This window comes from Cervus canadensis, chromosome 3 (genome assembly GCF_019320065.1).
Source record: "Cervus canadensis isolate Bull #8, Minnesota chromosome 3, ASM1932006v1, whole genome shotgun sequence".
In the NCBI taxonomy this organism is placed as follows: domain Eukaryota; kingdom Metazoa; phylum Chordata; class Mammalia; order Artiodactyla; family Cervidae; genus Cervus; species Cervus canadensis.
This window is the reverse complement of record NC_057388.1, coordinates 111,681,835-111,707,792: the sequence shown is the minus strand read 5'-3', so window position 1 is coordinate 111,707,792 and position 25,958 is coordinate 111,681,835. Positions and strand designations below refer to the sequence as shown.

At 46.4% G+C, this 25,958-nt stretch overlaps 2 protein-coding genes across 4 annotated transcripts in view; one reads left to right on the top strand and one right to left on the bottom strand.

The window, feature by feature from the left end:
* Window positions 1-18,467, bottom strand: part of CUL1 (cullin 1) — an 89,037-nt gene extending 70,570 nt beyond the window's left edge. Inside the window, exon 1 of one of the 3 annotated variants that reach the window (XM_043464016.1) lies at window positions 18,346-18,467. The gene's annotated coding sequence lies outside the window, so the exon portion shown is untranslated. Of the gene's footprint in view, window positions 1-17,842; window positions 17,979-18,118; window positions 18,233-18,345 lie in introns of those variants that run through there. The other 2 variants (XM_043464014.1, XM_043464015.1) reach the window with 2 other exon arrangements.
* Window positions 17,306-21,814, top strand: LOC122437919 (basic proline-rich protein-like). Its single transcript, XM_043462390.1, has 3 exons — window positions 17,306-17,375; window positions 17,552-19,094; window positions 19,600-21,814. Exons 1-2 carry the CDS (start codon window positions 17,306-17,308, stop codon window positions 18,676-18,678), a joined length of 1,197 nt encoding a protein of 398 aa, XP_043318325.1. The 3' UTR covers window positions 18,679-19,094; window positions 19,600-21,814.
* The last annotated feature ends 4,144 nt before the right edge of the window (window positions 21,815-25,958 follow it).

Here is a 25,958-nt window from a genome sequence, read left to right as displayed (position 1 = left end):
TTTTCGTGTAATATTTGCAAAGTCTTCCTTAAAAATAAAAGCAGAGCAAAACTATAAAGTTCCTAGATCAGGTGGGAGAAACCCTAGATAAGCTAGGGTAAAGGTGTGGCCTTTTAGACACAACACCAAAGGCAGGGTCCATGAAAGAAATCACTGACCAGCTGCACTTCACTGAAATGAAAAACGTCTGCTCTGAGCAAGACACTGTCAAAAGAATGAGAAGACAAGCCGCAGGCTGGGAGAGGATACTGGCAATAGACAGGTCTGATGAACAACTGTTAACCAAAATACACAAAAATTCTTAGGACTCAGTAAGAAAACCATTTGGTTAAAAAATGGGCCAAAGGCTTCACCAGAGGAGAAATACAGGTGGTAAACAAGCACATGAGAAGCTACTCCACATAACATCATCACCAGGAAAACGCAAATTAAAATAATGAGACACCCTACACACCTACAGCATCCTCAGTCGCCTCAGCCGTGTCCGACTCTTTGTGACTGCATGGACTGCAGCCCGCCAGGCTCCTCTGTCCATGGGATTCTCCAGGCGAGAATGCTGGAGTGGGTGCCATTCCCCTCTCCAGGGGATCTTCCCAACCCAGGGATCCAACGTGAGTCTCTTATGTCTGCTGCATTGGCAGGAGCGTTCTTTTTCACTAGAGCCACGTGGGACGCCCACACACCTATCACAATGGCCAAAATTCGGAACAATGACAAAAACCAAATGCTGGTGAGAGAGAAGAGCAACAGGAACGCTCCTTCACTGCTGGTGGGAAAGCAATATGGTGCAGCCACTTTAGAAGGCACTTTGGGCTTCCGACAAAACTAAACACACTCTGACCATACATTTCAGCGATTAATTGTGCTGCTTTGTATTTATCTAAAGGAGTTGAAAACTAATGTCCACATGAAAACCCTCACACAGATGTTTACAGTGCCTTTCTTCATAGTTCATATAGTGCCTTTTTTCCAGTCAAAACCTGGAAGCAAGCAAAATGTTCCTCAGGGGGTGAGTGGATAAATAAACTGTGGTCTCTCCAGACCATGGAATATTATTTAGCACTAAAAAGAAATGAGCCATCAAGCCATGAGAAGACATGGAGGACCCTTAAAGGCACAAGACTAAGTGAAAGAAGCCATTCTGAGAAGGATACATAGACTATACATATTGTGACTCCAACTCTATGACATTCTGGAAAAGGCAGAACTAAGGAGACAGTAAGAAGTTGCCCAGGTGGCTCAGTGGTAAAGAATCTGCCCAAATGCAGGAGAGGTGGGTTCAATCCCTGGGTCGGGAAGACACCCTGGAAAAGGAAATGGTAACCCAGCTATTTATGCCTGGGAAATCCCATGGACAGAGGAGCCTGGTGGGCTGCAGTCCATGGGTTCGCAAAAAATCAGACATGACTGAGGGACTAAACCACACATCACAAGAAGTCGTCAGTGGTTGCCAGGAACTTGGTGGAGGGTGGGGGCAGGGAGATAAATACGCAGAGCACAGAGGATTTTCAGGGCAATGTAACTATTCTGTATGCTACTATAATGATGAATACCTGTTATTATACACTTGTCCAAACTCATAAAACATACAACACCAAGAGTGAATCCTAATGTAAACTATGGACTTTAAGTGATTAATGTGTTAATGTTGGTTTGCTTGTAACAAATATACCACTCTGGTGGGGGATGCTGATAATGGGGGAGTCTGTGTATGTGGGGCCAGGGGAGATACAGGAAATCTCTACACCTTCCTCTTAGTTTTGCTGGGAACCTACAACTGCTTTAAAAAAAGAAAAACAAGTCTTTAAAAAAAATCAAAAAAATGAAAGTAGAGGCTCACTTCTGATCTTTAGGTTTTGCTCATAAAATAACCTGCATTTTATAATCTAGAAAACCTGAGTAAACAAAAAGCTAATGCTGAATATGAAATACTATATTTGCTCATTTCTCTTAATTGAAAATCAGGCTTTTGCTAATTATTGCTATTTGAATAATGGATATGTTAATAAGTGGATTTTAAATTTATACCTGTTACTGTAAAAATGGAAAGTATATCAATAACTGAAGTTCTTCTTTGTAAACAAAATCTCTCACCCAGAACCTTCAGATTTAATAAAAGTAATACTTCTGATTGATGGGCTCTGCTCTGCAGCTCCAAATAGATAGATACATTGTGAAGTCGCTCAGTCGTGTCCGACTCTTTGCGACCCCGTGGACTGTAGCCTACCAGGCTCCTCTGTCCATGGGATTCTCCAGGCAAGAATACTGGAGTGGGTTGCCATTTCCTTCTCCAGCAGATCTTCCCGACCCAGGGATCGAACCTGGGTCTCCAGCATTGCAGACAGACGCTTTAACCTCTGAGCCCCCAGGGAAGACTGTGGCTCCAAGGCAGGGGTCTAATTCACAGCTGAATCCTCAGCATCAAACACAGTGAATGCCTGGCACACTGGAGGTGCTCCAGAAATACTGGGTAAATGGTGACTCCAAATATTTGGGGGGACTCACCTAAATCACTGATGATACTTTAAAAAACCTCCAAACCTATCCAGGTCTTCAGCATACAGCACTACAGCGAGGCAAGCTAGAACATGTTAATTACATGTCATTTCATTTTCTACCAGCACAGTAACAGTACTGAGAAAAATGGGGGTGAGCGGAGGCACACCATTTACATTATGTATAAAATTTAAGAGAAATTACTCAAATAGGCGATTAAAACTATAAAAGTGATGGTATGGGAAGTGAAGAACCAAGCCCAGGACACACCATTCTGGGGTAGGATGTGAGCAAATGAATTTAAAGCTTCATGGGCTTGTTCTATGAGATCTCCTACTTTCTAAAAACTAGCAGAAGCTTTGAAATTACTAGATCCTTAAACTTACACTAAATGAGGGAATATAGCTACTGTGTCCTTGAGATCACTGCCCTTTTAATTATACAAATAAAGAAATATGCTAATTCAACTCAGTCCCCAGAACACACACACAATTTTATAACTATGAGAAATTTTGGATATCATCAAGTATGGAATTTTGTCCTAAGAACATCGTAGGAATTAGGATGCAATTTTTATTTTCGATACTTGAATAATTAATAGGTCTTTTAAAATCCTAAAAATCTACACAAAAGCACTCAAAGCCTTAAGTACTGTTAAAGCTGATTCTTCATTCAGTCGGTATATACATCCTTCCTACCCTAATGACTGTGACTTCCAGTGCACTGACACAAGCTGACTGGTATACACTTTAGGAAAACTTGAAGAAGAAGTGAAGTCGCTCAGTCGTGTCCGACTCTTTGCGACCCCATGGACTGTAGCATGACAGGATCCTCCATCCATGGGATTTTCCAGGCAAGAATACTGGAGTGGGTTGCCATTTCCTTCTCCAGGGGATCTTCCCAACCCAGGGATCAAACCCAGGTCTCCCGCATTGTAGGCAGCCGCTTTACCGTCTGAGCCACCAGGGAAGCTTGAAGATGACCGTAACCACTTGATATTCAACAGGTACTATACAGACCGCAGCCTGCTGTGCTGCAGTCCATGGGGTCACAAAGAGTCGGACACAGCTGAGAGACTGGACTGAACTGACTATACAGACTGATTTGTTTGTCCACATCAACTAGTTTTAACTGTTACGGACCGAGTTTCAGGACTCTCCATTTCAGCACAATGCTATCATAGGCATATTAATTCAGTGATCTAGCTTGCTGCTTGCATGTATTTCATTTTCAAGCATTTTCATTCACTTTAAAACAAGGGGAAAAAAAGTATTACATATGATAATGATTATCTACACCATGCATGTTTTTCAAACTTGAGGACTGCAATCCATTAATGTGTAGGCCGTGAAACCAGCTTAGCCAGTGATAACTGGAACTTTTCAAAAAAGTGAAAAAGAAAAGAGCTCATAGAACATAACAAGTATTACTCAGAGCATCTTTAATTAAGTTATGTCTGTGTATGTAGAGAGTTAACCTACGAAATGTACTTCTTACTATAGAAACAATTCAAAAAGCAACGGTGACAAGACTCTTTGAGACAGTTAATACGAAAGTGCACGTGGACGTCCGAGGGGACATTTCTGGCTCTGTAACTTACAATCTACATAAGCTTGGGCAGATTCCTTAACTTATAATGCCTATAATGACCTGCAGTGATTACATTACCTATCTCACAAGGCAGTTGTGAGGCACAGATGGATGAGTCATGCAAAGAAACTGTTAAGGGTACTAGACACAGGAAGCATTTGCTACTCTTCACGGTAACACTCCAACTTCAACATTGGAAAAGACCGTGATGCTGGGAAAGATTGAGGGTGGGAGGAGAAGAGGGTGACAGAGGATGAGACGGTTGGATGGCATCATCGACCCAATGGACTTGAGTTTCAGCAAACTCTGGGAGATAGTGAAGGACAGGGAAGTCTGGTGTGCTGCAGTCTGTGGGGTCGCAAAGAGCTGGACACGACTTAGTGACTGAACAACAAAGGTTATCAGATGTCTTTGAAACCCCAACACAGTATTTAAATAAAACAACAAAAACTCAGGGGGAAATATGAAACTTAGAGTGCTTATTTTTTAAGTCAAAATGAAGTAACGTTGCCTGCAAACTGCACAATACTCTTGGACAACAGAACACCATGGCTATCTCCCCAAATTGCCACCAAAGTGGACCCACCATCAGAAGACAGGGAGCCTCGTGTTCTGATGGACCCGGGGATCCAGCCAGAGGCAGTTGCTCAAAGTTCAGCTTTTCTTTGAAATCTCGTTCACTCTTAAAATTCAGCTGGTTCTTTGGTTCCACCACCAAATGCACGTTGAAAAAAAAAAAAAAAGTGCTTTAAAAATACCAGCTGGCAAAGTGTTTCTGACCCCAGCTGGTGGGTGAGCTGCTGCTGGGAGGGATCCACTGAGTCTACACCCCGGCCACCCCCTGCCGTCCTGGTGCCACAGTATCGTCGGGACCCAGACCAACACAGGCAGAAACACAGAGCAGGCTGCCTTCACTGCTGAGACGACCAGGACGCTGGCAGCATGGGGGACAGCTGCAGGCCACTGAGGGTGAAGTCTAGACGCCGTCAGCTGGGCAGGCAGCGTGGCACGTCACGACCAGGCGACACAGGTCTCTCCTCCTCCGTAAAGGATGCTGCCACACAGACAGTCACTTTCGTCTCCATGAAACATTTCAACGCACAGGTCTCACAATCCTGTTCCGCTAACAGCCAGATTTCCCCACATGGCACATGGTTCGCCCTGTACTTGGCCAGCGCTGGGCCCTGAAATACCATCTGCTGAGTCAGCAGATTTTGAAAGTTACCACGTCACTAGGTGAACAAGATCACTCAGCTAATCTGGGTGTTTCAAGCCTTTTCATTCCCCTACTCCAAATACATTAACCTTAAGTTCAAAACTCACGACCAGCAGCTCTCTCTAGCTAAGTGAATTTTCAAGACATTTCCCACTTCACTACAAATTGGTTCAAAAAGAATACACAGTCCCTCCTCTACACTCAATCTGATTTGGAGCTTTCACATTTGATTTGTTCTGAGTACAGTTTACCCATTCCTTCACCTTCCTGAGGTCCAAGAGATCCGCTGGTGCCATCTTTCAGGGGCCTGGACAGTGCTCTGGCCACGCAGAGTGGTGAAGAGCCTGGGGCACCCACTGCTCCGAGGGGTCTGTACCCCACCCCACCCCATGCACATGTGCAGTCAAAGCCGCCCAGTTGTGTTCAACTCTGCGTGACCCCACGGACTGTCGCCCACCAGGCTCCTCTGTCCATCAGATTCTCCAGGCAAGAACAGGAGTGGGTTGCCATGCCCTCCTCCAGGGGATCTTCCCAACCTAGGGATCCAACATGGGTCTCCAGCACTGCAGGCAGATTCTTTACTGTCTGAGCCTGACTTAATGATAGCGTGTCCTGTTGAAAATATCCTTTCCAGCTATGACAACATCAAGTAGTCAGAGACTTATAAATATCCGGCAAAGGATAAGAGGAGATACATAACACTAAAAAAGTGCTGTGTTTAAACCTGGGCTTTGCACCTATCAAGGACAAACAGATTAAATTCAGTCTCTCAATTATCTGAGTAAGTCTTCTGAGTTCCTGAACACATCCCATTTGATAACCTTCAATAAAGGTTTTTTCCTTTTTTTGGTGGCAGGTGGGGGATTTTTAAAAAACCTTGCTCCCCAATCCGACTCAAAACAATCTGGCCATGTCTATAACAAAGGCAAAAATTTGGTAAAACCTGTAACAGCTTCACCTAAGAAAATGATTCTGAAACTGACTGAAGCTTCTGGCATTTTTTATTTGTGTTTGTTTTTAGTTGAACTGATCCTAGTCATATGTTTAAGTTGCAAAAACTTGTAGTCAATTTCCTTCATAATCTGCACTAACTTGTTTTTATGGTCACTGTAGAAGTACTGGCTTTTTTTAAAGGTTACTGTTTTAGGGACAGAAGAGACAAAAGCAGCTCCTTTCACTTCTACAGTAAGAATAAAGAGTGTCCTACATATTGAGATCGGTATCGATCTCTACTACCTGTGATGGGGGCGGTACTATTCTCTTTACAGTCAAGTGCAAGTTTAGCAGGGGAAGCCTCAGAGTAATGTCTGTCAAAATTCTTGATTTCACATAATTTACTGTGGTGTTGGAGAAGACTTGAGAGTCTCCTGGACCACAAGGAGATCCAATCAGTCAATCCTAAAGGAAATCAGTCCTCAACAGTCATTGGAAGGACTGATGCTGAAGCTGAAACTCCAATACTTTGGCCACCTCATGTGAAGAACTGACTCATTGGAAAAGACCCTGATGCTGGGAAACGTTGAGGGCAGGAGGAGACGGGGACGACAGAGGATTAGATGGTTGGATGGCATCACTGACTCAATGGACATGAGTCTGAGTAAACTCTGGGAGTTGGTGATGGACAGGGAAGTCTGGCATGGTGCAGTTCAAGGGGTCACAAAGAGTCGGAAACGACTGAGCAACCGAACTGAACTTGTATATATTTTCTCAAGCAAAGTTTTCAAGCTTATGCTTCAAATAGCTTATTTTTAAAACCATCAAATCATGTTCCCAGTTGAAAGAACATCAAAATCACAGAGTGCAGGTTTCCTCCAGTTTACCAAGTACTCACATATATAAGAGAGGGAACTTTAGAGGACATGAGCTTCACAAAATGATACAAAAACTTTGCAAACACATCAACTTACTGCAAAGTACAAATGCAATGAACTATGGAGAAAGAAGCACATTTTAGGACTGATTTTTTCAGATCACACACCCTTAGTCTCTACTAGACAGTTAATAAAACACACAAATCTTCCTCTGCATTTGGGGGCAGGGGGCAACCCTCTTTTTAATGTAGAACTACAGTTAGACTCACTGCTCCAAGGAGTCATCTGAATGTGCTTTAAACTATGAAGGGAATCCACTGTCCTAGTTAGACACATACTCACTCACCTATAATCCACCAGAAAAAGCCGAGGATGTTCACCTTACACCACATCCATACTTTCAGACGGTTTGTTGATTATAACACCTGTGAATTCTTTAATCACAGACATTTCCCACGAGTCAGCCTATCAAAAGGACATTTCTCATTTGTAATTTATTATAGGTTAAATCTCAAAATTAATAGAACTTCCCCAAACTGGTTTGCCCTACTGAAACTGCATTGTTTCATGGGTAGAAGGTGTGAAGAACCAGGACAAGACGAAGAGCCAGCCCCCACACCAGCCACTTCCGAGTGAGAAGAGCCGCAGATTCGCACTGGGCACACGTCTGACTTTGGGAATTTTCTGAGCGTCAGGTGAGAGACGGACGAGCGGAGAAGGGCTGGCGAGGATGGAGTGCAGGGCCTCCTCCAGCCGGTCATGGTGATGCCAACCTCTGCTGGGGACAGACCCTGTAGTCAGGGAGTCAGGACAAATCCTGAACACACGCAAGGGGAGCTGGGGACAGACCCAAACAAGGCAGAGCTGAGGACAGAACATGCTGAAGGAAGAACTAATAAGACTTGGCAATCACTTAATATGGAACATTCTCAGAGACAACGCTGTAAATTGAGACACTGAACGTGGCTGGGGTGGCTGGGAGGGTAGGGAGGGCCACGGGGACACCCTGCGGGCAGTGAGAAAGCCTGGGGCGCGGGGCTGGGGGGTGCGGTGGGCTCAGCCAGGAGGCAACCAGCTACCCTCGAAAAAGGTCAGAACTGCTCCAGCCAGAACATACCTGAAAAACCCCACAGCAAAGCGAACCAGATCAGAGAACCCAGCCAAAGAGCCACCTCCTCAAAGAGGATCTAACAAGCGAAGGCCAAGATGATTCAAGAAAAAACGATGCGATCCTGGTCCAGAAGCTTGGAGAACACTGCGTGTTACAGCCCTTCCTTAAAGTGGCCAAAAGTGCTCTGAAAAACACACCTGGTTGGGCATCCCATTCTCACCCTGGAAACCACCGAGCGAGAAACGCAAAGGGGCCCGTAAATATCAGAAAACAAGCTCGGGGAACCTGACCTAGGAGAAGCCAGGTCTGTGTTCAATGGACTGAAAAGCTTTGAAAACTCCTGCAGTTTATAAACTTTAACAAGTTCTGAAACATCTTTGTAGTTAATTTAAATGTTACAAACCAGCATTTTCCAGGTTTAAAAAGTACTTTCAAGTATGTCACCTCCAAGAAAATGTGAACGACACTGGCTGAGATCCTGCTGTTGTTCCTCGGTAGTGAGGACGGATTAACGCTGGTCCATGCGCTTAAAAAACATTTTGTTTAGACACTTCCTATAATAGCACTTCGGGTTTATATTTAGACAAGGAATAAAGTGAGGCAGAAACCATTTCTAGACAAGTACACGTCTAACTCTGGACTCAGGAGGATCCTGCTCTCCGTGTTCCCCACCCCACTCCTGAGAACTCTGGTGTTTCAAGATGCTCAACGCTCTGCCTGAGAGCGAAGAGGCAAACACGGCGTTTACTCCACACCTGGCCTCCCCTCCGCGGCAAGGCATGTCATTTCTCACATCTGATTCTAAAATCGGTATGTCTCTACAAAGCAACACATATTCTTTACCACGGTAGTAGGGTTTTCTTCCCTCAGATGCTATTATTAAACCAAGGGTACACAGGTCCGTATAGTCAAGGCTATGGTCTTCTCAGTGGTATTGTGAGAGCGGGACTGTGGAGAAGGCAGACGCCAAAGAATTGATGCCTTTGAACTGTGGTGCTGGAGAAGACTCCTGAAAGTCCCTTGGACTGCAAGGAGATCAAACCACTCAATCTTAAGGGAGATGAGCCCTGAATATTCACTGGAAGGACTGATGCTGAAGCTCCAATATTTTGGTCATCCGATGCAAACAGCTGACTCATTGGAAAAGTCCCTGATGCTGGGAAAGATTGAGGGCAGAAGGAAAAGAGGGCGTCAGAGGATGAGATGGCTGGACAACATCACCAATGCAATGAACATGAACTTGGGCAAACTCTGGGAGATGGTGAGGGACAGGGAGGCCTGGCATGCTACAGTCTGTGGGGTCGCAAAGAGTCAGACACAACTGGGCAACTGAATACCACCACCACCACCTCATATATGCACACAGACCCTGTAAGATATGTATTTCCTATAAAATAGAAGTCTCCCTATTAGAGTAGCAACGTTCATTAGCATATTAAAAGTTCCTCAGTATCCAACCTAGCATTTCCTAAATGCATTTACTCACACATCTTCCCTTCTATAGACTTCCCAGGTGGCACTAGTGGTAAAGAACCTGCCTGCCAATGCAGGAGACACAGGTTCGATCCCTGGGTCGGGAAGACCCCCTGGAGGAGGGTATGGCAACCCACTCCAGTATTCTTGCCTGGAGAATCCCATGGACAGAGGAGCCTGGTGGGCTACCGTCCATGGGTCGCAAAACAGTTGGACATGACTGAAGTGCACAAACACTTCACTTCCATTTCAATATCTTACATGTCAGAGAACATAGATGGGCAAACACTGCTCTAAAACAAATGACTGAAAATGCAGGGAGTGGTAAAGCTGAGTTGCTTTATTATAAAAACAGGAACTGAACAGTGCATCAGAGTATCAAGTGATACGTGCATGATAGGCTTCACCATAAATGCCCGGCTAAATCGCCGATGTCCACAAACACAACACAACCCCCTGCCCCAGACAGAGGCAGAGACACACGGGACACTTGCCAAGGGGCCACTGAGGAGCGCCTCCCATGACACGGCCCCCAGGCCACGCCATCGCCAGCACTCTGCGTCCCCTGCGGGCAGGCAGTCCTCACCCTCCGGTTTCGGGAGCCTCTATCTGATGCAAGCAAAGTGAGTCGCTCAGTCGTGTCTGACTCTTTGCGACCCCATGGACTGTAGCCCGCCAGGCTCCTCTGCCCATGGGGTTCTCCAGGCAAGAATACTGGAGTGGGTACCCGTTCCTTTATCCTGAGGATCTTCCCGACCCAGGGATCAAGTCTGGGTCTCCGGTATTGCAGACAAGATTCTTTACCCTCTGAACCATGACTGACTAGCAAACCACTCCTGAATCAAGTGGGCAAGGCTACCTTTATCTTGGGAAGTGAAAGAAAGACTTCTGTCCATAATAAGGTGTCTACTTGCAAGAAGCAGAAAGCTGGGGCAGGGGGTGGGGGGCAGTTTCAAAGCTGCCAGAGTGGGTTCAGCCCCAGTCTCTGGCACATTCTATGTGCTGAGGAAGAGCGGTTATTACCACATTGCAAGATGATCCGCTAAGACTGGAGTGGAGTGGTCAGAAGAAACCAATCTCTGGCTTTTTTTCTTCCCCACCCTCCCCCATACCGAAGCCCCCTAGTTCCCAAAGTGGGGGAAGCGCCTCCGGCCCTTATGTCTGGGACACCACTTGGGGCTGAACTCTGCGTTCCCCGGTTTCTCAGCCTCATCCCCACTTCAAACCTTTCCCTCCAGTCCAACCAGAGCAGGCCTCCCTGCCTCCTGCAGGAGGGCCTCCAGGCTCTCTGGCCTCTCCGCCACATCCTGACTTTCAAATGCTTCCTCGGCACGCTTAACTATGTTAGCTACTCGGGGCCATGTTTCTGTGAGCCTGTTCTCTCAGATGGCCAAGAGCATTCCTAGCTTGTGTCATTCAGGATACATTTCTCAATCACTAATAACGTTTTAATATTCCAAGCCATGACATGAGGTGTGTCAAGAAAATTTGTAGCAAATGCACATTCTTAGGCATGATGACAATAGGTTTCAACACCCATCTACTATGGCTAGGAGTTGCGAAGTCCACAAAAAAAAGACAGGAAGGTCGCAGCATCGCTAAGAAAAAGAAACTTCCACACTGAAGACAATTCATTAGTACATAATCCAGTTACAACTCAACAAAATTATAAAACATAAATGGATTTCACGAAATTAAAACAGTTTCACGCAGGGCATGGAGTATGAGGGGATCCGGAGAAGCTGAAGGACTAAGATGGGAGGATGGGAAGCGGAGCCCTGCAGGGAGAACCAACAGTCAGATATCTCACCCTTAACCCGTCACCCGCGTCAGCACACCTGCGGAGGGACCTGCTGCAAGCAGAGCAGACACCCAGGTGACCCAGCACTGAGCTGAGGGAGCACAAACATCCTGCTCAGAGCAGGCTCGCTGCTTCTATTGTCTTCTGTCTTCACAAGCTAAACCACTGCATTATAAATACATGTGAACTGTAGAAAACTGGAGGAAAAAAACACAAGCCAAAAGAATAAACTAAAAATAACCCATAATTCCACTACTCAGAGATAATCACTATAAACATTTCAGCTTATTATCTTTATTTAAAAAAAAAAGTACACGCACATTAAAAAAAGAAAATTTTAGACATTACATATATTGTTCTATATATAGCATGCTGTGGTCTCACCGAATAGAGAATTACAGAAATGCAAAGATTTGTCTAAAAATGCTGAGATCATAACCCTTAACAGCAAAATGTGAAAACAAACGTTCAACAGGAAGGCATTAAATAGTGTACCAGTGGCAGAGTATTAACCCATCATTTTTTATATTTTCTTAAGACTGAATCCCTAAAAGTAGATTGGCTATTTATATTTCAAAGTGCATACACACACACACAACCTGGTTCTTGCAAAAAATTATTCTTTTTCAGGCAATGACTGAATGGACTCATTTCTTCATATCCTCACCAGAAGTGGCTTATTTTTCAATCTATGCCAAAATTTAAAACAAACAGTATCTCATTGATTTGCTTTCCCAGGAGTACTACTAGTAAAGCTGAATTTTTGTTTCTTGACCCCTCTTTAAAAAAATGACCAGTTTGCTCATTTCCCCCCATAGTGGGGAAGGAGGTGGCATGAGTATTTTCATCTTAGTTCTATAAGCCCTCTTTTTGCAGTAAGGAAAGCAAATTTACCTGAAAGGTACACTATTTCTTTCCGTTTGTCATTTGGTTTTTAATTTTATTTGTGGCATTTTAACATATAGAAGTTTAATTATTCTCAAGTAATCAATGGAGACTTTTCCTTCACGGTTCCTGCTTTTGGGGTTATATGCTGAGAGGACTTCTCCATCCTGAGATCAACTGCATTATCTTTTGGTACTTAAAAATCTGGGTTGTGGGGGGACACTTTAAAAGCACACAAGTTCTCCATCCTAAAATCACAACCGTTTTTATTACTCTAAATATTTTCGGCAGTATACACACACATGCACACATTTCATACAATCTCTTTTTCAAAGTATTCTCTGCCATAGGCCTTTTTTAAAAAATCACAGCTTACTAGATTTGAACAGTCTTCAATGGTTTTATAAGGCCAGTGAGTCACATCTCACTCCACGACAGTCCCAAAGTCCAGAGCTGTTCACCTCTGTCCCACAAGTGTCCAATCACTCTCCTTTAACGTCCCCCCATTATTAAAAGACTAAGAAGAATAAGCTCATTCTTGGGAGGCAACCCAGTTCTGCATAATGAATTCTGTCCTAATTATCAATAGGAAGATATCAATCTTGAAGAGCATTTCTACCTTGCTTCCTTCTTCTCTTCCACCTTCATATAAATCAGAACACCTGGGTAAAAGCTGGAGCCCTGGAGTCACCGTCTCATTTTAACTCAGGCCTGGCCACCGAAGAATTGATGGTTTTGAACTGTGGTGTTGAGAGTCCCTTGGACTGCAAGGAGATCCAACCAGTCCATCCTAAAGGAAATCAGTCCTGAATATTTAGTGTTAGGACTGATGAAGTTGAAACTCTAGTACTCTGGCCAGCTGACACAAATAACTGACTCATTTGAAAAGACCCTGATGCTGGGAAAGATTGAGGGCAGGAGGAGAAGGGGACGACAGAGGATGAGATGGTTGGATGGCATCACCGACTCAATGGACGTGAGTATGAGTAAACTCTGGGAGTTGGTGATGGACAGGGAGGCCTGGTGTGCTGCAGTCCACGGGGTCACAAAGAGTCAGACATGACTGAGCAACTGAACTGAACTGAACTGGCCGCCGAGTAGGCCTGACCTTAACCACCCAAAGCTTCGGCTTCTTCCCCAAGAGGCTGTCAGAGGATTAAACAACAGCAGCTCTAACCCAAGGGGCTTGGTCAAGATGTGAAAGTATTAGTCGTTACAGTCATTTCCAACTCTGCAACCCGGTGGACTGTAGCCCGCCAGGCTCCTCCGTCCATGCGATTCTCCAGGCAAGAATACTGGAGAGGGCTGCCGTTCCTTTCTCCAGGGAATCTTCCCAACCCAGGGATTGAACCCGAGTCTCCTGCATGGCAGGTGGATTCTTTACCACCTGAGCCCCCAGGGAAGCCCCCAGATGCGAAGCGGGGAGGATGTTTAGGAGCAACGTGTGAGTTACTGGAGTTAACTCGTGCGCCTGCACGAGGGCCACGTGCCTGTCACAAGGTCCCACGCCTACAAGAGGTCTGTCCAACGAGAGAAAGAAACCCCAAGTCCAGGCCAAGGTGAGGTGCTCGGACAGTGACCGGGCGGGGCCTCAGGGAGCCCAGGAAAGGCTCCCCCCGCCCAGATGGCGTGTCAGGATCTGAGTGGGGCCTTTCCACAGGAGCAGGAGCCTGCTGGGTGACGCGAAGGGGACACGGTTCTGGAGGCCGAAGGAGAGCCAGAGGGCAGCGGGGCCACTTCTGGGAAGGGGGCCGCCACAACGGGGGGCGCAGCAAAGACTCCGCTCACCTGATCCAAGGGTCGCAAGGACCAAGCCTGGGCGTCACAACCCTGCTTTCAAACACGAAGAAGGTTACGCTTTATGGGGCAGTCCAAATGTTGTGAACATTAAAAGCTATGGTATTCCCATGGAATCCACACACTCTGAACGCCTGAAGAAAACTGAAATCAACTGAAAACCATCTCACTTTATAAACAAGGAAGTAAGAAGTTTTCTACCTCTAGATCCAACAACATCCTACATCTTCTGTCTCAAGCAACACGTTCCATACTCAAGCGGAAAGAAATAAGGCACACATATGTTTTTTCTAGAAGCTGTATTCTTGTGCATAAAAAATTTTAAAGCCACCAAACATCACAATAATCCTGTTTATAGTGTGCATTATTAATCGGACAGATTACAAAGCTTAAAATCCTTAAGGTTTTATTTAAGTTTATTCCTCATTTCACATTCGTGTCTCAGTTTTGAGAGACAAATGAAGGAAAACAATTTGTTGAGAAACGACCCAATAGCACCCCACCAAAACAAGCACACACACAAAACAAGATAAACTTCAAACTGGTTCTTAAAACATTACATTCTTTTCTCCAGGTGTAACTAAAAGCTCGAAATTCATTCTGAGTCTGGACTCAACTGCCAAGGCCCATGGCCTTGGAACCTATGCAGGGCTGAAACAGCAAAAAATAAAACACAAACACACTCCTTCAATTTTTGGCACCCTAAATTTGAAGGAGGGCAAGTAACTCTTCTTCAATCTAAAGCCTGTTCGTTTGAACTTTCCTTGCAGAAAGAAAGGCATCCTATGCCTGCTGGGCAAACTGGGAGTGAACTTCTGATCAAAAGGCACTCAGGGACCCAAGAAAGGTCTCTCCCGTGAGAAAGGTCACTGGGCCTCCAGGACCGAGTCAGAGCTCTCTTAACAGGGAAGAGTCTCAACCAACCAAAGGATTTCACCTCAAAGCTAAGGCGGCAACATTTAACCTGAGGCAAAGACCTCAATCTTGTTTTTAAAAAACACACACACACACACAAAAATTTTAAACATCTGTACTTAAAACTAGTTCTGAAGGAAAAGAAGGAAATTAAAGTTTCACAAGTTGCTTTCTTGGCACTTTCCTGAACTTTCAGAGCCGAAGAAAGCCTGAGCATTTTTCCGTCCAGTTCTGTGTTAGTTCCCGGGGATGTGGTAGGAACAGTTTATTAAAAAAGCTCGCACTCTTACCCAATTTAAGTGCGGTGACTGCTTCTGTAGCCAAAATCCGAGGTGGTCAGACACTGGGTGTAAATCAGAATTATTCCAGATTTCTTCATTCAGAAAGCAAAGGAAGTACCCATGACCAAGTTCTATGCTCCTCTGGGGATGCAAAAAATAAAGACTATGTCCTGCCTTCAAGGAATTCAGTCTGTAAAGTATGGGAAGTAATGCTGCATTGACAACCCAGACTAAGCTAATTATCTCTAGAGGATAATAATCAGTAAGAGACAAAGGAGTCAACATGTCTGTAATATATGTATATTAGAGCTATGAGTCGACAGAGCTGTAACATCCAAGGAAACTGCAGGATATTACCCGGTATCAGCAGGCTGTTAGTTACCCATGTGGTGGGTGCACAGCAGGAAAGGGGGGCCTGCCTCCGAGGACCTGCATCAGTGGCCCTAAGAGCTGCTGTTATAGTGGCTGACTCTTTGCAACCACATGGACTGCAGCACACCAGGCTTCCCTGTCCTTCACTATCTCCCAGAGTTTGCTCAAATTCATGTCCACTGAGTCGGGATGAGAGGATAGTACGAACTGGTGAAAAACCCTAATACTAGAGCTAAAGGTTTTTTTCCCCCCTTTTGTTAAAATAAGTTTAAAAAAAAAATAAGTTTTTAAAAGATGATTCCAATGACAAAAAAAGCTAAATATTTTTAGAGAGTATTTCACCCAACCCTCTAGAGCTTAATGACCACTCTCTCTAGAAACCTCCAAAAATGGGCATAATAGAGTTAAAGCAAGCCAGTCTCCTGCATGCTGTATGCATGCCTCAGAATTTGAAATGTGTTGCAACTATTTCAACTTACCAGGGAAAGCAACAGAACTTTTAAGTAAATTTTCCCCCAATATCCAAGGACACTTTTAGATCAAGAGAACGTTAGGTGTAAATTTTTTAGATTAAAAAAAAATTTTTTTTTTTTTTTTTGCTTCTTAAACAATGCTCCCTATTTTTTCTACACAATCCATAAACGCTGCAGGATTTCAGAAAACCAGGTAAGACAGGGTGGCCACAAAATGAATCGTTAAACTTACAACTGGCCATGCTTTTGCACACTGCTAAAGCTATGCTGAGGTCTAAAAGCTGGGGGTTTCAAGTAAAAGTGAATTTCATTCCCTTCTGTCACTCGAATGAGTGCATTTCCAAAACTGCGTGACCCCTGACTCCACTAACTTGGACTGTTTTAATGCCACTTCGCGAAGAGCAATCACACAGAGCAAATAAATACTAAACTGCAATTCCTCATTTGCACCCTCACCACCAACTCCAGCTGCGAACTGTGAGCAACGACAGTGATCCAATCCCAAAAGAGGATCCTATTTTTGGCAGAGAGCTCGCTAAAGGGAGAAAACCCTCAACTTTGGAGGATTAGGCTCAAGGAACGTTCACCATGCGTTTCTCCCCGGAACCACCAGCACTCGGCCTACAGCACACGGGGGGCCGGGAAGGGCGCGTGGGGCTACCCCTGCACGCGGCCGGCCGGCGCCCGGGTTACCTGCGGGGTCAGCGCGCGCTCCCGCCGGGTGCAGGGTCGGGGGCGCGCCGAAGCGGCGGCGCAGGCCCGGCCCGACTCGCGGGCGCTCTGAGAGCGCCGCGGAGGGGGGCGGGGGGGGGGCGCTCCGTCCGGTTCGGCCGCCGCACTCGCATCCCTGCGCGCCGCCCCGGGCCCGCTCCCCGTGGAGAACCGAGCAAAGGGTCGACTGTTACCCAATAATAGCGCCCTGCACGGTCGCAACAATGCGGGCGGGGAAACCCGGGAGCCGCGGGGCAGGGAACCGGAAAGCAGAGAGAGCCCGGCTCCGCGGCTCCTCCGGCGCGCGAGCCCAGTACTTTACTTGAGAGCACGAGTCGGGGGCAAGTGACGCTCGGGGGAGCGGTGGGTCCCCATGGGGGCCGAGGGAAAGAGGGCGCGGGTCCGGGCGCCCAGTGGTTGGGGGGGTCGCCGACTGAGGAGAGGTGAGGCGCGCGCGCCCGACCGCCCCGGGGGCCGCTCACCGAGCCCGGCTCCGCGGCCCGAGCCGGGTCGCGCTGGGAAAGGGGCGGGCGCCACCAGGCCGTCGCCTCGGGCGCGATGAATCGGGCTTTTTTTTTTTTTTTCCCCAGTGCGTAGTCCGGGCCTGGGCCGCCCCGAGCCCGCGTCCGGGGCCGCGGCCCGGCCAGGCCCGAGCCGGCCGGGGTGACTCAGGGCCGGGCTCCGCGCGCGCGCGCGCGCGCTCGCTCCCCTCCTGCCCCCGGCGCCCTCTGCCCACGAGTGCCCCGGCCCCCGCCGCCATTCCTCCCGGTCGCGGCTCGGCGCCTCAGGCCTCTCGCCCGGCGCCTGAGCTCGGCCGCCGCGGCCCCAGTCACTGCGACACCGCGGCTCCGGGTCGGGCCTGCGCCGCCGCCGCCGCCTCCCCTCAGCCCCGGCGCCGCCGACAACTCACCCGCATTTCCCGGCTGCCTAAATGGCTCCGGCGACGTCTCCACCTGGTCGCTGGGCCCGGCCCCGGTTAAATCCCCGTCCCGCCAAGGTCTCGCCGCGTCCCTCAGCCGCCGGGGCTGCCCCGCCTGGAGCTGCGTGCGACACGGCTCCCGCCTCCTCCTCCTCCTCCTCCGGGCCCGCCCGCCGGCCCTCCTCCCGCCGCTGCCGCCGCCGCCTGCACCACGCAACCTCCGCCCTCTCGCCTTCCCTCCGCCGCTCCCCGCCCTCCCGGCCTCACCGGCTCCGGCTCCCGCGGTGGAGAAGCTGGTGGGGGAGGGCCGGAACGCTCCGCCATCGGCGTCCGGGGCGGGGGAGCCGGGAAACCGTCGCCGCCATCTCCCCACCAGCCCCGCGGAGCGGGAGGGGCCCGGAAAGCTCCCGCCCGCCGTGCTCCGGCCCCGGGTTCTCCCCACCCCGCCCGCCGCCCCGCGCCGCCGAGGCCCCGCTCGCGGGGCTGCTCTCTACCTGAAAAGCCCGCGGGCCCCTGGCCGTGGACGCCGCGCCCTCCCCGGACGGGCGCACCGGATCCTCGTCCAGGTTTTACAGCCTCCCTGGCCTTGGGGGCCGCCTCTGAGGACCCGGCTTCCCGCCACTTTGGGCCGAACGAGGGTGGGGGTGGTGGTCACCTTCCTAGGTCGGGGCCCCAGCCTGAGGAGAAACCGGTCCGAAACACCCCGGAGCAGAGGGTCTCACACGCCCGCCCTCCCCCGCTTCTGCGCGCACACACACACACACACCCTCAACCGACGCGGATCACAACTACACCCGCTGGATCTACCTCCCCGGCCGGGAGGATAACCAAAAGCCATAACCCGACCGGCTGATAAAAGTCAGAGATGGGCGAGTGACCCTGAAGGGCTGGCGCAGCAGACTCCAGAGAAACGTGCCGTCCATTCTCGTCCATTCTCTTGAACCCCAGGACACCTGCGGCCTCGTGGATCGGCACCTCAAAGTCCCAGCTCCTCGGCGCCTCTCTGTCTCTCTCAAATCGGTTCGGAGATCAAATCAGTTTCCCTCATTAAACTCTTTAACCCACTCTTTTTTGAACAAACGTCGACAAAGACTTACTTTACCATTAATCTCTGTAAAGATAAATGAAGAATGGAATTGAAGATCTTACATATATGAATGGGATGAGGTATGACTATTGAATAGGACTGTTTTCACCAGTGCTGCGGAGTCGTTCGTCGCATTCATCTGAAATTAACTCACAAGTGGGTACCTGAAATACAAATTTTGGCAGCGTAGATGGCCACCTGGCTTCCTATGCGGGGCGGGGGGGGGGGGACACAGGTGAGCAAGCTTGGACTTGGAGGGGCTTCTGCTCTAATACCATGGTCCATGAACAATTCAGCATGGAAGGATTTCAGGTTATCTGGGACAAAGACTTGATGAGTGTAACTTCCTGTTTTGCTCCAAAACTAAAACATTAAGTATCACCTTGGGGTGGAAATGCTAGGCCCAGAGCCTAGGGCTACTCCCACAGCCCTCACTATTTCCTGAGGAATATGGGTGTCTCTTAGAAGAAATATCTAAGAGATATTTGTATATGTGGTTCCTCCTATTGAAATGTGGCCTTTTGTCAACAACTCTTTATCTTTGAAAGTACGGCATTTGTCTGTACCTGTCACCAGAGTATGTGATCTCAGTTTGCTTAAGGACAGAGTATGTGATCTGAGCCTATTTAAGGATTTTTAAATTTGTGCTTTATATCCTCAGTGGACATGAGTTGGAGCAGACTCCGGGAGATGGTGAAGGACAGAGAAGCCTGGCATGCTGTAGTCCATGCTGCTGCAAAGAGTTGGACAGGACTGAGCAACTGAACAGCAACAAATGTCCTATACTTCTAAATACTCGAAGCTTAGATGTACTTAACTTTCTCATGGGCACATGGGAGGACTGAAGGTAAAAATGGAAGGCTTGTACATATATATGTACACATATATGGGAGACTGCACATATATGGTTTCTCTGAGACCCTCACTTCCGTGTGCTTTCCCCAGAGGACAGGCTAGCTCATCTCCCGTTTCCCTAACCTGTCCTCTCCCATCTCATCATTCAATATGGTCATCCTGTCTGTGACTCACCACAGCTAACACTTGAGTTGAATGGGTCAACTTTCCCTTTGCTGTTTGTTTCTTCCAACCTCTGTTTTTCCTTAATGGAAGGATTTAGTTCATCTCTACCTTCCTCTCCACTTCTCATTGCCTCAGTTCCCGGTTCTTAACTTCTTCCAGCCTTTACTCTCCGCTCATCTGCACTATTATTCTTAGCTCTAAGGCTACACCATTGACTTTTATGTCCACTTCATAACCAGGTTGCGTCTGTACCACTTCTGCTCTGCACAGGTTACCTTGCCTCCTACCTAACCATTTATTCTCTTTCCACTCCAAAACTTCTCCATCTTCTCCCCGATCTCAGCAAAACTGATGTTGTCCCCCTGTCAGATGACCCAGCATTTGGAGGGGTAATTAACTTATAGACGTTAGAATCAAAATTCAAAATAGTCTTGACTAGAATATTAGGTCAAAACCTAGGATAAAATATAACTTTGCAAACCTAAAACAATATGATGAAGTTCAAAAAGCCCACGTTTTAAATTTAAGCAGACCTCAGTTTATATTCAAATTCAAACTACCATCTTTTGTCTTGGTTAAGCCAACTTAAAGGGGATTAAAATACTTAGCTCATTAGGTTGTTGTGAAGAGTAATTCCTTCATAGTCACAGCATACTTCCTGAAACAGTGTTAGTCCCTAATTCCTTCATAATCCCAGCATACTTCCTGAAACAGTGTTGGTCCCTTTTTTTTCTTGTCTTCTGTACAGTTGAGATTTACTGACCGCCCTATTTGGTGGTTGATAACGCTGACATTTTCTAAGTCATCAGTTCAGTTCAGCTCAGTTGTGTCCACCTCTGCAACCCCATGGTTTCAAAGTCGTATAGGCCTGAAAACAGTATATTGACCTGTGAACCTTGCATCCCAGAGCTAGTCACCATCCTAAAGAAATCTTTTGTCTATTTTGGCTCAGTCTGGGGACATACATTATCATCATCACACTCACTTTCCAAAGAAAAACTTAAGACTCCAACAGTAGCAGTTTGACCCGAATCACAGCTTAATTGGTGGCATAACCTGACACAGTGACTCCCAAGTGCGAGTCAATCCATTCCTTTACTACGATGTTTCCCCACACCTGTATCGTTCCTTTAACCTTCTGAATGGTTTTCCTGGTTCTCATCTCTGCTGTCCTTCCAGCCTGCACAGTGACTGAGCCCCACTGATTCATTCCAAACTGAAGCCTTCATCATTGAATCTTTATCCTTTCAAACTTTTCAGTGGCTCCCCACTGTTTATAGGGTTCAGTCAAAACTCTGACCTCGTGCCTAAAGTTGACCATAATCTTGTCCTAACTTACTTTTCCAAATTTTTTCCAGCCATTTCCCAGAAGGAACCCTCAACTTCATCCCGTCCTATTAAACCTACTGTTGGCCCACAAATACCTGCCTTGAATCACCATTTGTGAACACTTCCTTCCCTTTGTTCCTGAAACAAACAGAAATGGTCCCTCCTCTTTTCCTTCATCTGCAAATCACCCTCACTTTTTCATGTCCAGCTCACATCCACTTCTGGAAGCCTACTTTGTGGAAGCCTACTTTGTACCTTCTGCACAGGGTTTTGTGGATTCTTCCAACTGCCAACCTCTTACATGCGCCATTAAAGGAGGCAGTCCTTGGTCAGGCGTTATTTCCACCAGACGCCTCAGTATTGTGCCTGAAGAACAGGGAACAGTGTTCCAAAATAGCTGTTTACTAGTCAAATCTGAAAGGGTACCATGTCACTTGATGAGCCCTCTGACCTATTGTTTCCAAGATGTGAGTAAGGAACTAGCCATCCAGAGCAAATTAAATTCATTTAACAAGAGAGTTCCCAAACCTGTCTCCGCCTCAGAATCACCTGGGGATTTGAACACTGATTCCAGGGCTCATTCCAGACCTACTGAGTCAAAACTGGGTGGGAAGGGGGAAGGGATGAAATTTGAAACTGTCAGAGTTTATATCATGGCTTTACTACTTATTATCTGAGTAACTCTGAACAAGTTGCTTAACCTCTCTGTGCCTTCCCCTATGAACTGGGGATGATAATAGTATCTCATATGAGGTTGTTATGTTCATAACAACCTAAACATGAACTTTCTTGCTGGTTGCTCAGCGGTAAAGAATCCGCTTGCAATGCAGGAGATAAGGTTCGATCCCTGGGTCGGGGAAGATCCCCTGGAGGAGGAAGTGGCAACCCACTCCAGTGTTCTTGCCTGGGAAATCCCATGGACAGAGGAGCCTGGTGGGTACAGTCCATGGGGTTGCAAGAGTCAGACACGACTTAGGACTAAAGCACCACTGCCAATGATGATGTTGCTGATCTAATTATCCGGGGCCAATCTGGTGACCTGAGTTTGGGAACCACTGATTTAATAATGGACTACTCCTTCCTGTGTTAAAGTTTCAAATGTTATGATCTTAAAACTTCCGGTGTTAGCATTGTTGACGTATTACATAAGTCTTACTTGTTTTGAAATCATGTATTTCAAGGAAGAGGAGCTAAGTAAGCAGATTTTTCAATTAAATTTGCTTATTTAATCCAAATCATGACGTATACTTTATGCATGCTTTAAAAAAACAAACTAGTTTCTCTTAGGAAAATAACTACCCATGTAGTTACCTATGCTAAGTAGAGTAATCCAACCAGCTTAACATTCAAAGGAAGCAATCAGGAAAGATACGAAATAATACACGATTTCTTCTATTTTTTCTTCTAATTAGGATAATGAGTCGTAAGTTCTTTTTGAAGAAGTAGGTTTTTAATCTTCGGCTTTAATTCATTAGAAAAAATTCATAGCTCATGTTAGTCCACCAAATTCCAAACAATATTTTAATGATACTAAATGTAACTAGCCATAAAAATAGGAAGCAAAAATTTACTTAACCAAAGTCACAAAGTAACTATGTCTGAATGGGGAATACAGAATGGGTAGCCCCACCTTCTCAACTCTTGACTGATAAATGGCCTATACAAACAAATACACAAAGGCCTTATTTTTATTGTCTGGAATTCCACCAAAGAAAGATTCCTAGTATCCTCTCTTAAAGACTCACATAGCTCTGGGATGGTAGAATCCCATGGTGAATCAAAAGTGATTCACACGTCAGCACTAACTAGTTTAATCAGATGGCCTTCTTTCTCACCCGTGTAGGGTAACAGCCAAAGAAAGGAAGGTTTGGGACATATTAAGTTTTGGGGATAGACAGTGCTTTAGGGCAGGCTGAAGGCCTTGGGGTCAGAGGTTCTGGTGAGAAGAGCCATAAGCAAAAGAAGGGACTGAGGAAAGGAGACTGACTGAAGGACATATAAAGTCTAATCTGTTCAAGTCCAGATTTTGCACGTTGAGAAGGCCTAAGCCTCTTGTTTTGAGGACCCTTAAGACAGAAAAAAACTGTTGTGAGACAGTCATGAATCAAATAGGCTTTAGAGTTTTGGGGACCTGAACACCATGGTAACATTCGATCAGGTTGGACCATATGGAATTGCAACTCATTTTCTAATGATTCGACTTTGTGTCTGTGAGAAAATTATTGGGTTCCAGGAAATTGCCCTAAAATCTCTTCTCCCAGGAAACTTTGACCTTATACACACCAACCAAACCCCACACCCACATGGGGATCAGGTGCCTGCTTTTTGTGATTCTTTTATACCATGTATTAGTACTTACTGAAGAGTTTGTCTATATTGCATTATAATTATCCTTTCTCTATTTCCCACTCTCTCATAGGTTATAAGCTTCTTGAATACAGAGAAGGTGTTTTTTATTACTATATGTACAGTATTTATCATAGTTCCCGGTACATAGTCTATTGAAAAAATAGTTAGAACCCAACTCATGGATTAGTGGGGATTGTTTACACTATGAAACCCAGTGATGCCACTTTCCTGCTCAAAAGTCTTTAACGATTCCCTATATCCTACAAAAAGAATGACAAACACGTCATTCCTAGTATTAAAACACCCTCCACACCTCAGCTTCAGTGGACTTATTCCTCTCTGGTTTCTTACACATACCAAGCCAGATCCAGACTGGACTCCTGAATGGTCTCTGTGTGTTTCCTCTGCTAACCACACTTTCTGTATCAGTTATTCTTCCCCAATCACTGCTTACTTCCAGGTGGCACAGTGGTAAAGAATCCGCCTACCAGGCAGGAGACACAAGAGATGCAGGTTTGATCCTTGGTTCGGTAAGATCCCCTGGAGGAGGAAATAAATGGTAACCCACTGCAGTATTCTTGCCTGGAAAAACCCATGGACAGAGGAGCCTGGCGGGCTACAGTCCATGGCGTCGCAAAGAGTTGGACACGACTGAGCTCAGCACAGACAAGAGAATCATTGCTCACCCCAGTACAATTCATTCTTCTGGGTCTACCTTAAATGGAATTTCCTCAGTGAAACCTTTCTTTTTCTCTGCCTATTGTGAATTCCAACTCCATCACTCCTCCCCCCTCCCCGCCCCCACCACGCACACACACTCACTGGGTGAGCTTCTAGAAGACATTCTTACACAAGTTTGTGATATAGGACTGTATTCGTCAAGGTTCCCCAGAGAAACAGAAGCAATAGGAGATACGCCAAAGATACAAATATATAGAAGCGGAACCAACAGGAGAGAGATATATATATAAAATTCGATGCCTCAGGTATATTTATTCTGCCCTCTTTTTCAACCTCCATGTCCACTAGGTCATTAAACCCTATCCAATTAAGACCTGTATTAGCTTTCATTTGCGCTGCTGCAATGGCCTTCTGCTGGTCTCGCTACCTCCTGTCTCTCTCCTAATTCATCCTCCATGTAGCCATGGAGTTGTGTTCCCCACCACCACCCCAGAATATGATAGTGACTTCCTCGAGAAGCAGAAGATCATGGGCTCTGGAGTTAGATGATATGAGTTGACCCCACCACTTAACGGCTGTTGGACCCTGCAAAAGTTATTTCACCGGTCTCTGCCTCAACTTCTTCACCTGTAAAATGGGAACAGTACACATGTATAGGATGGTTTTTAAAGGTGGGCTGTACACTGTTTGTAATAGCCAGGACATGGAAGCAACCTAGATGCCCATCAGCAGACGAATGGATAAGGAAGCTATGGTACATATACACAATGGAATATTACTCAGCCATTAAAAACAATTCATTTGAATCAGTTCTAATGAGATGGATAAAACTGGAGCCCATTATACAGACTGAAGTAAGTCAGAAAGATAAAGACCAATACAGTATACTAACGCATATATATGGAATTTAAAAAAAGATGGTAACAATAACCCTATATGCAAAACAGAAAAAGAGACACATGTACAGAACAGACTTTGGGACTCTATGGGAAAAGGCAAGGGTGAGATGTTCTGAAAGAATAGCATTGAAACAAGTATACTGTAAAGGGTGAAACAGATCACCAGCCCAGGTTGGATGCGTGAGACAAGTGCTCAGGGCTGGTGCACTGGGAAGACCCAGAGGGATGGGGTGGGGAGGGAGGTGGGAGGGGGGTTCAGGATGGGGGACACATGTAAATCCATGGCTGATTCATGTCAATGTATGGCAAAGACCACTACAATATTGTAATTAGCCTCCAACTAATAAAAATAAATGGAAAAAAATAAAAAAATATTCTATTTTAAATATAAAAAAAAATAAAGGTGGGCTGTAGCATTTCATGGTGTTGGATGCCTGACACACAGAAAGCATTTGGCATATTATTGTCATTATTCAACAAAAAACTCTCAATGGTTTCACATCCCTAAGGAAGATATTCAATGATAATGTTCACACCGTGACCTCTGCCTCCCTTCCCAGTATCCCTTCCAGCCACATCTCTTCCTGGACCTTGGGTTGCAGCCACAGTGACAACCCAAGGGGATCCCCCCAGGAAGTGTGGGGGCTCCTGGTAGAGACCTCTGTTGAGAATGTCCTCCTTACTATTGCTTTCTCCCTGAGTCATTCTCCGGACCCCTAATCCCATGTCATCTTCTCTCTGA

Coding starts and splice junctions, on each gene's coding strand:
- LOC122437919 (XM_043462390.1), top strand. CDS start 17,306: ATGGGGGCCGAGGGAAAGAGGGCGCGGGTCCGGGCGCCCAGTGGTTGG. Junction 17,376..17,551: donor GGGTCGCCGACTGAGGAGAG/GTGAGGCGCGCG, acceptor GGCCGCCCCGAG/CCCGCGTCCGGGGCCGCGGC.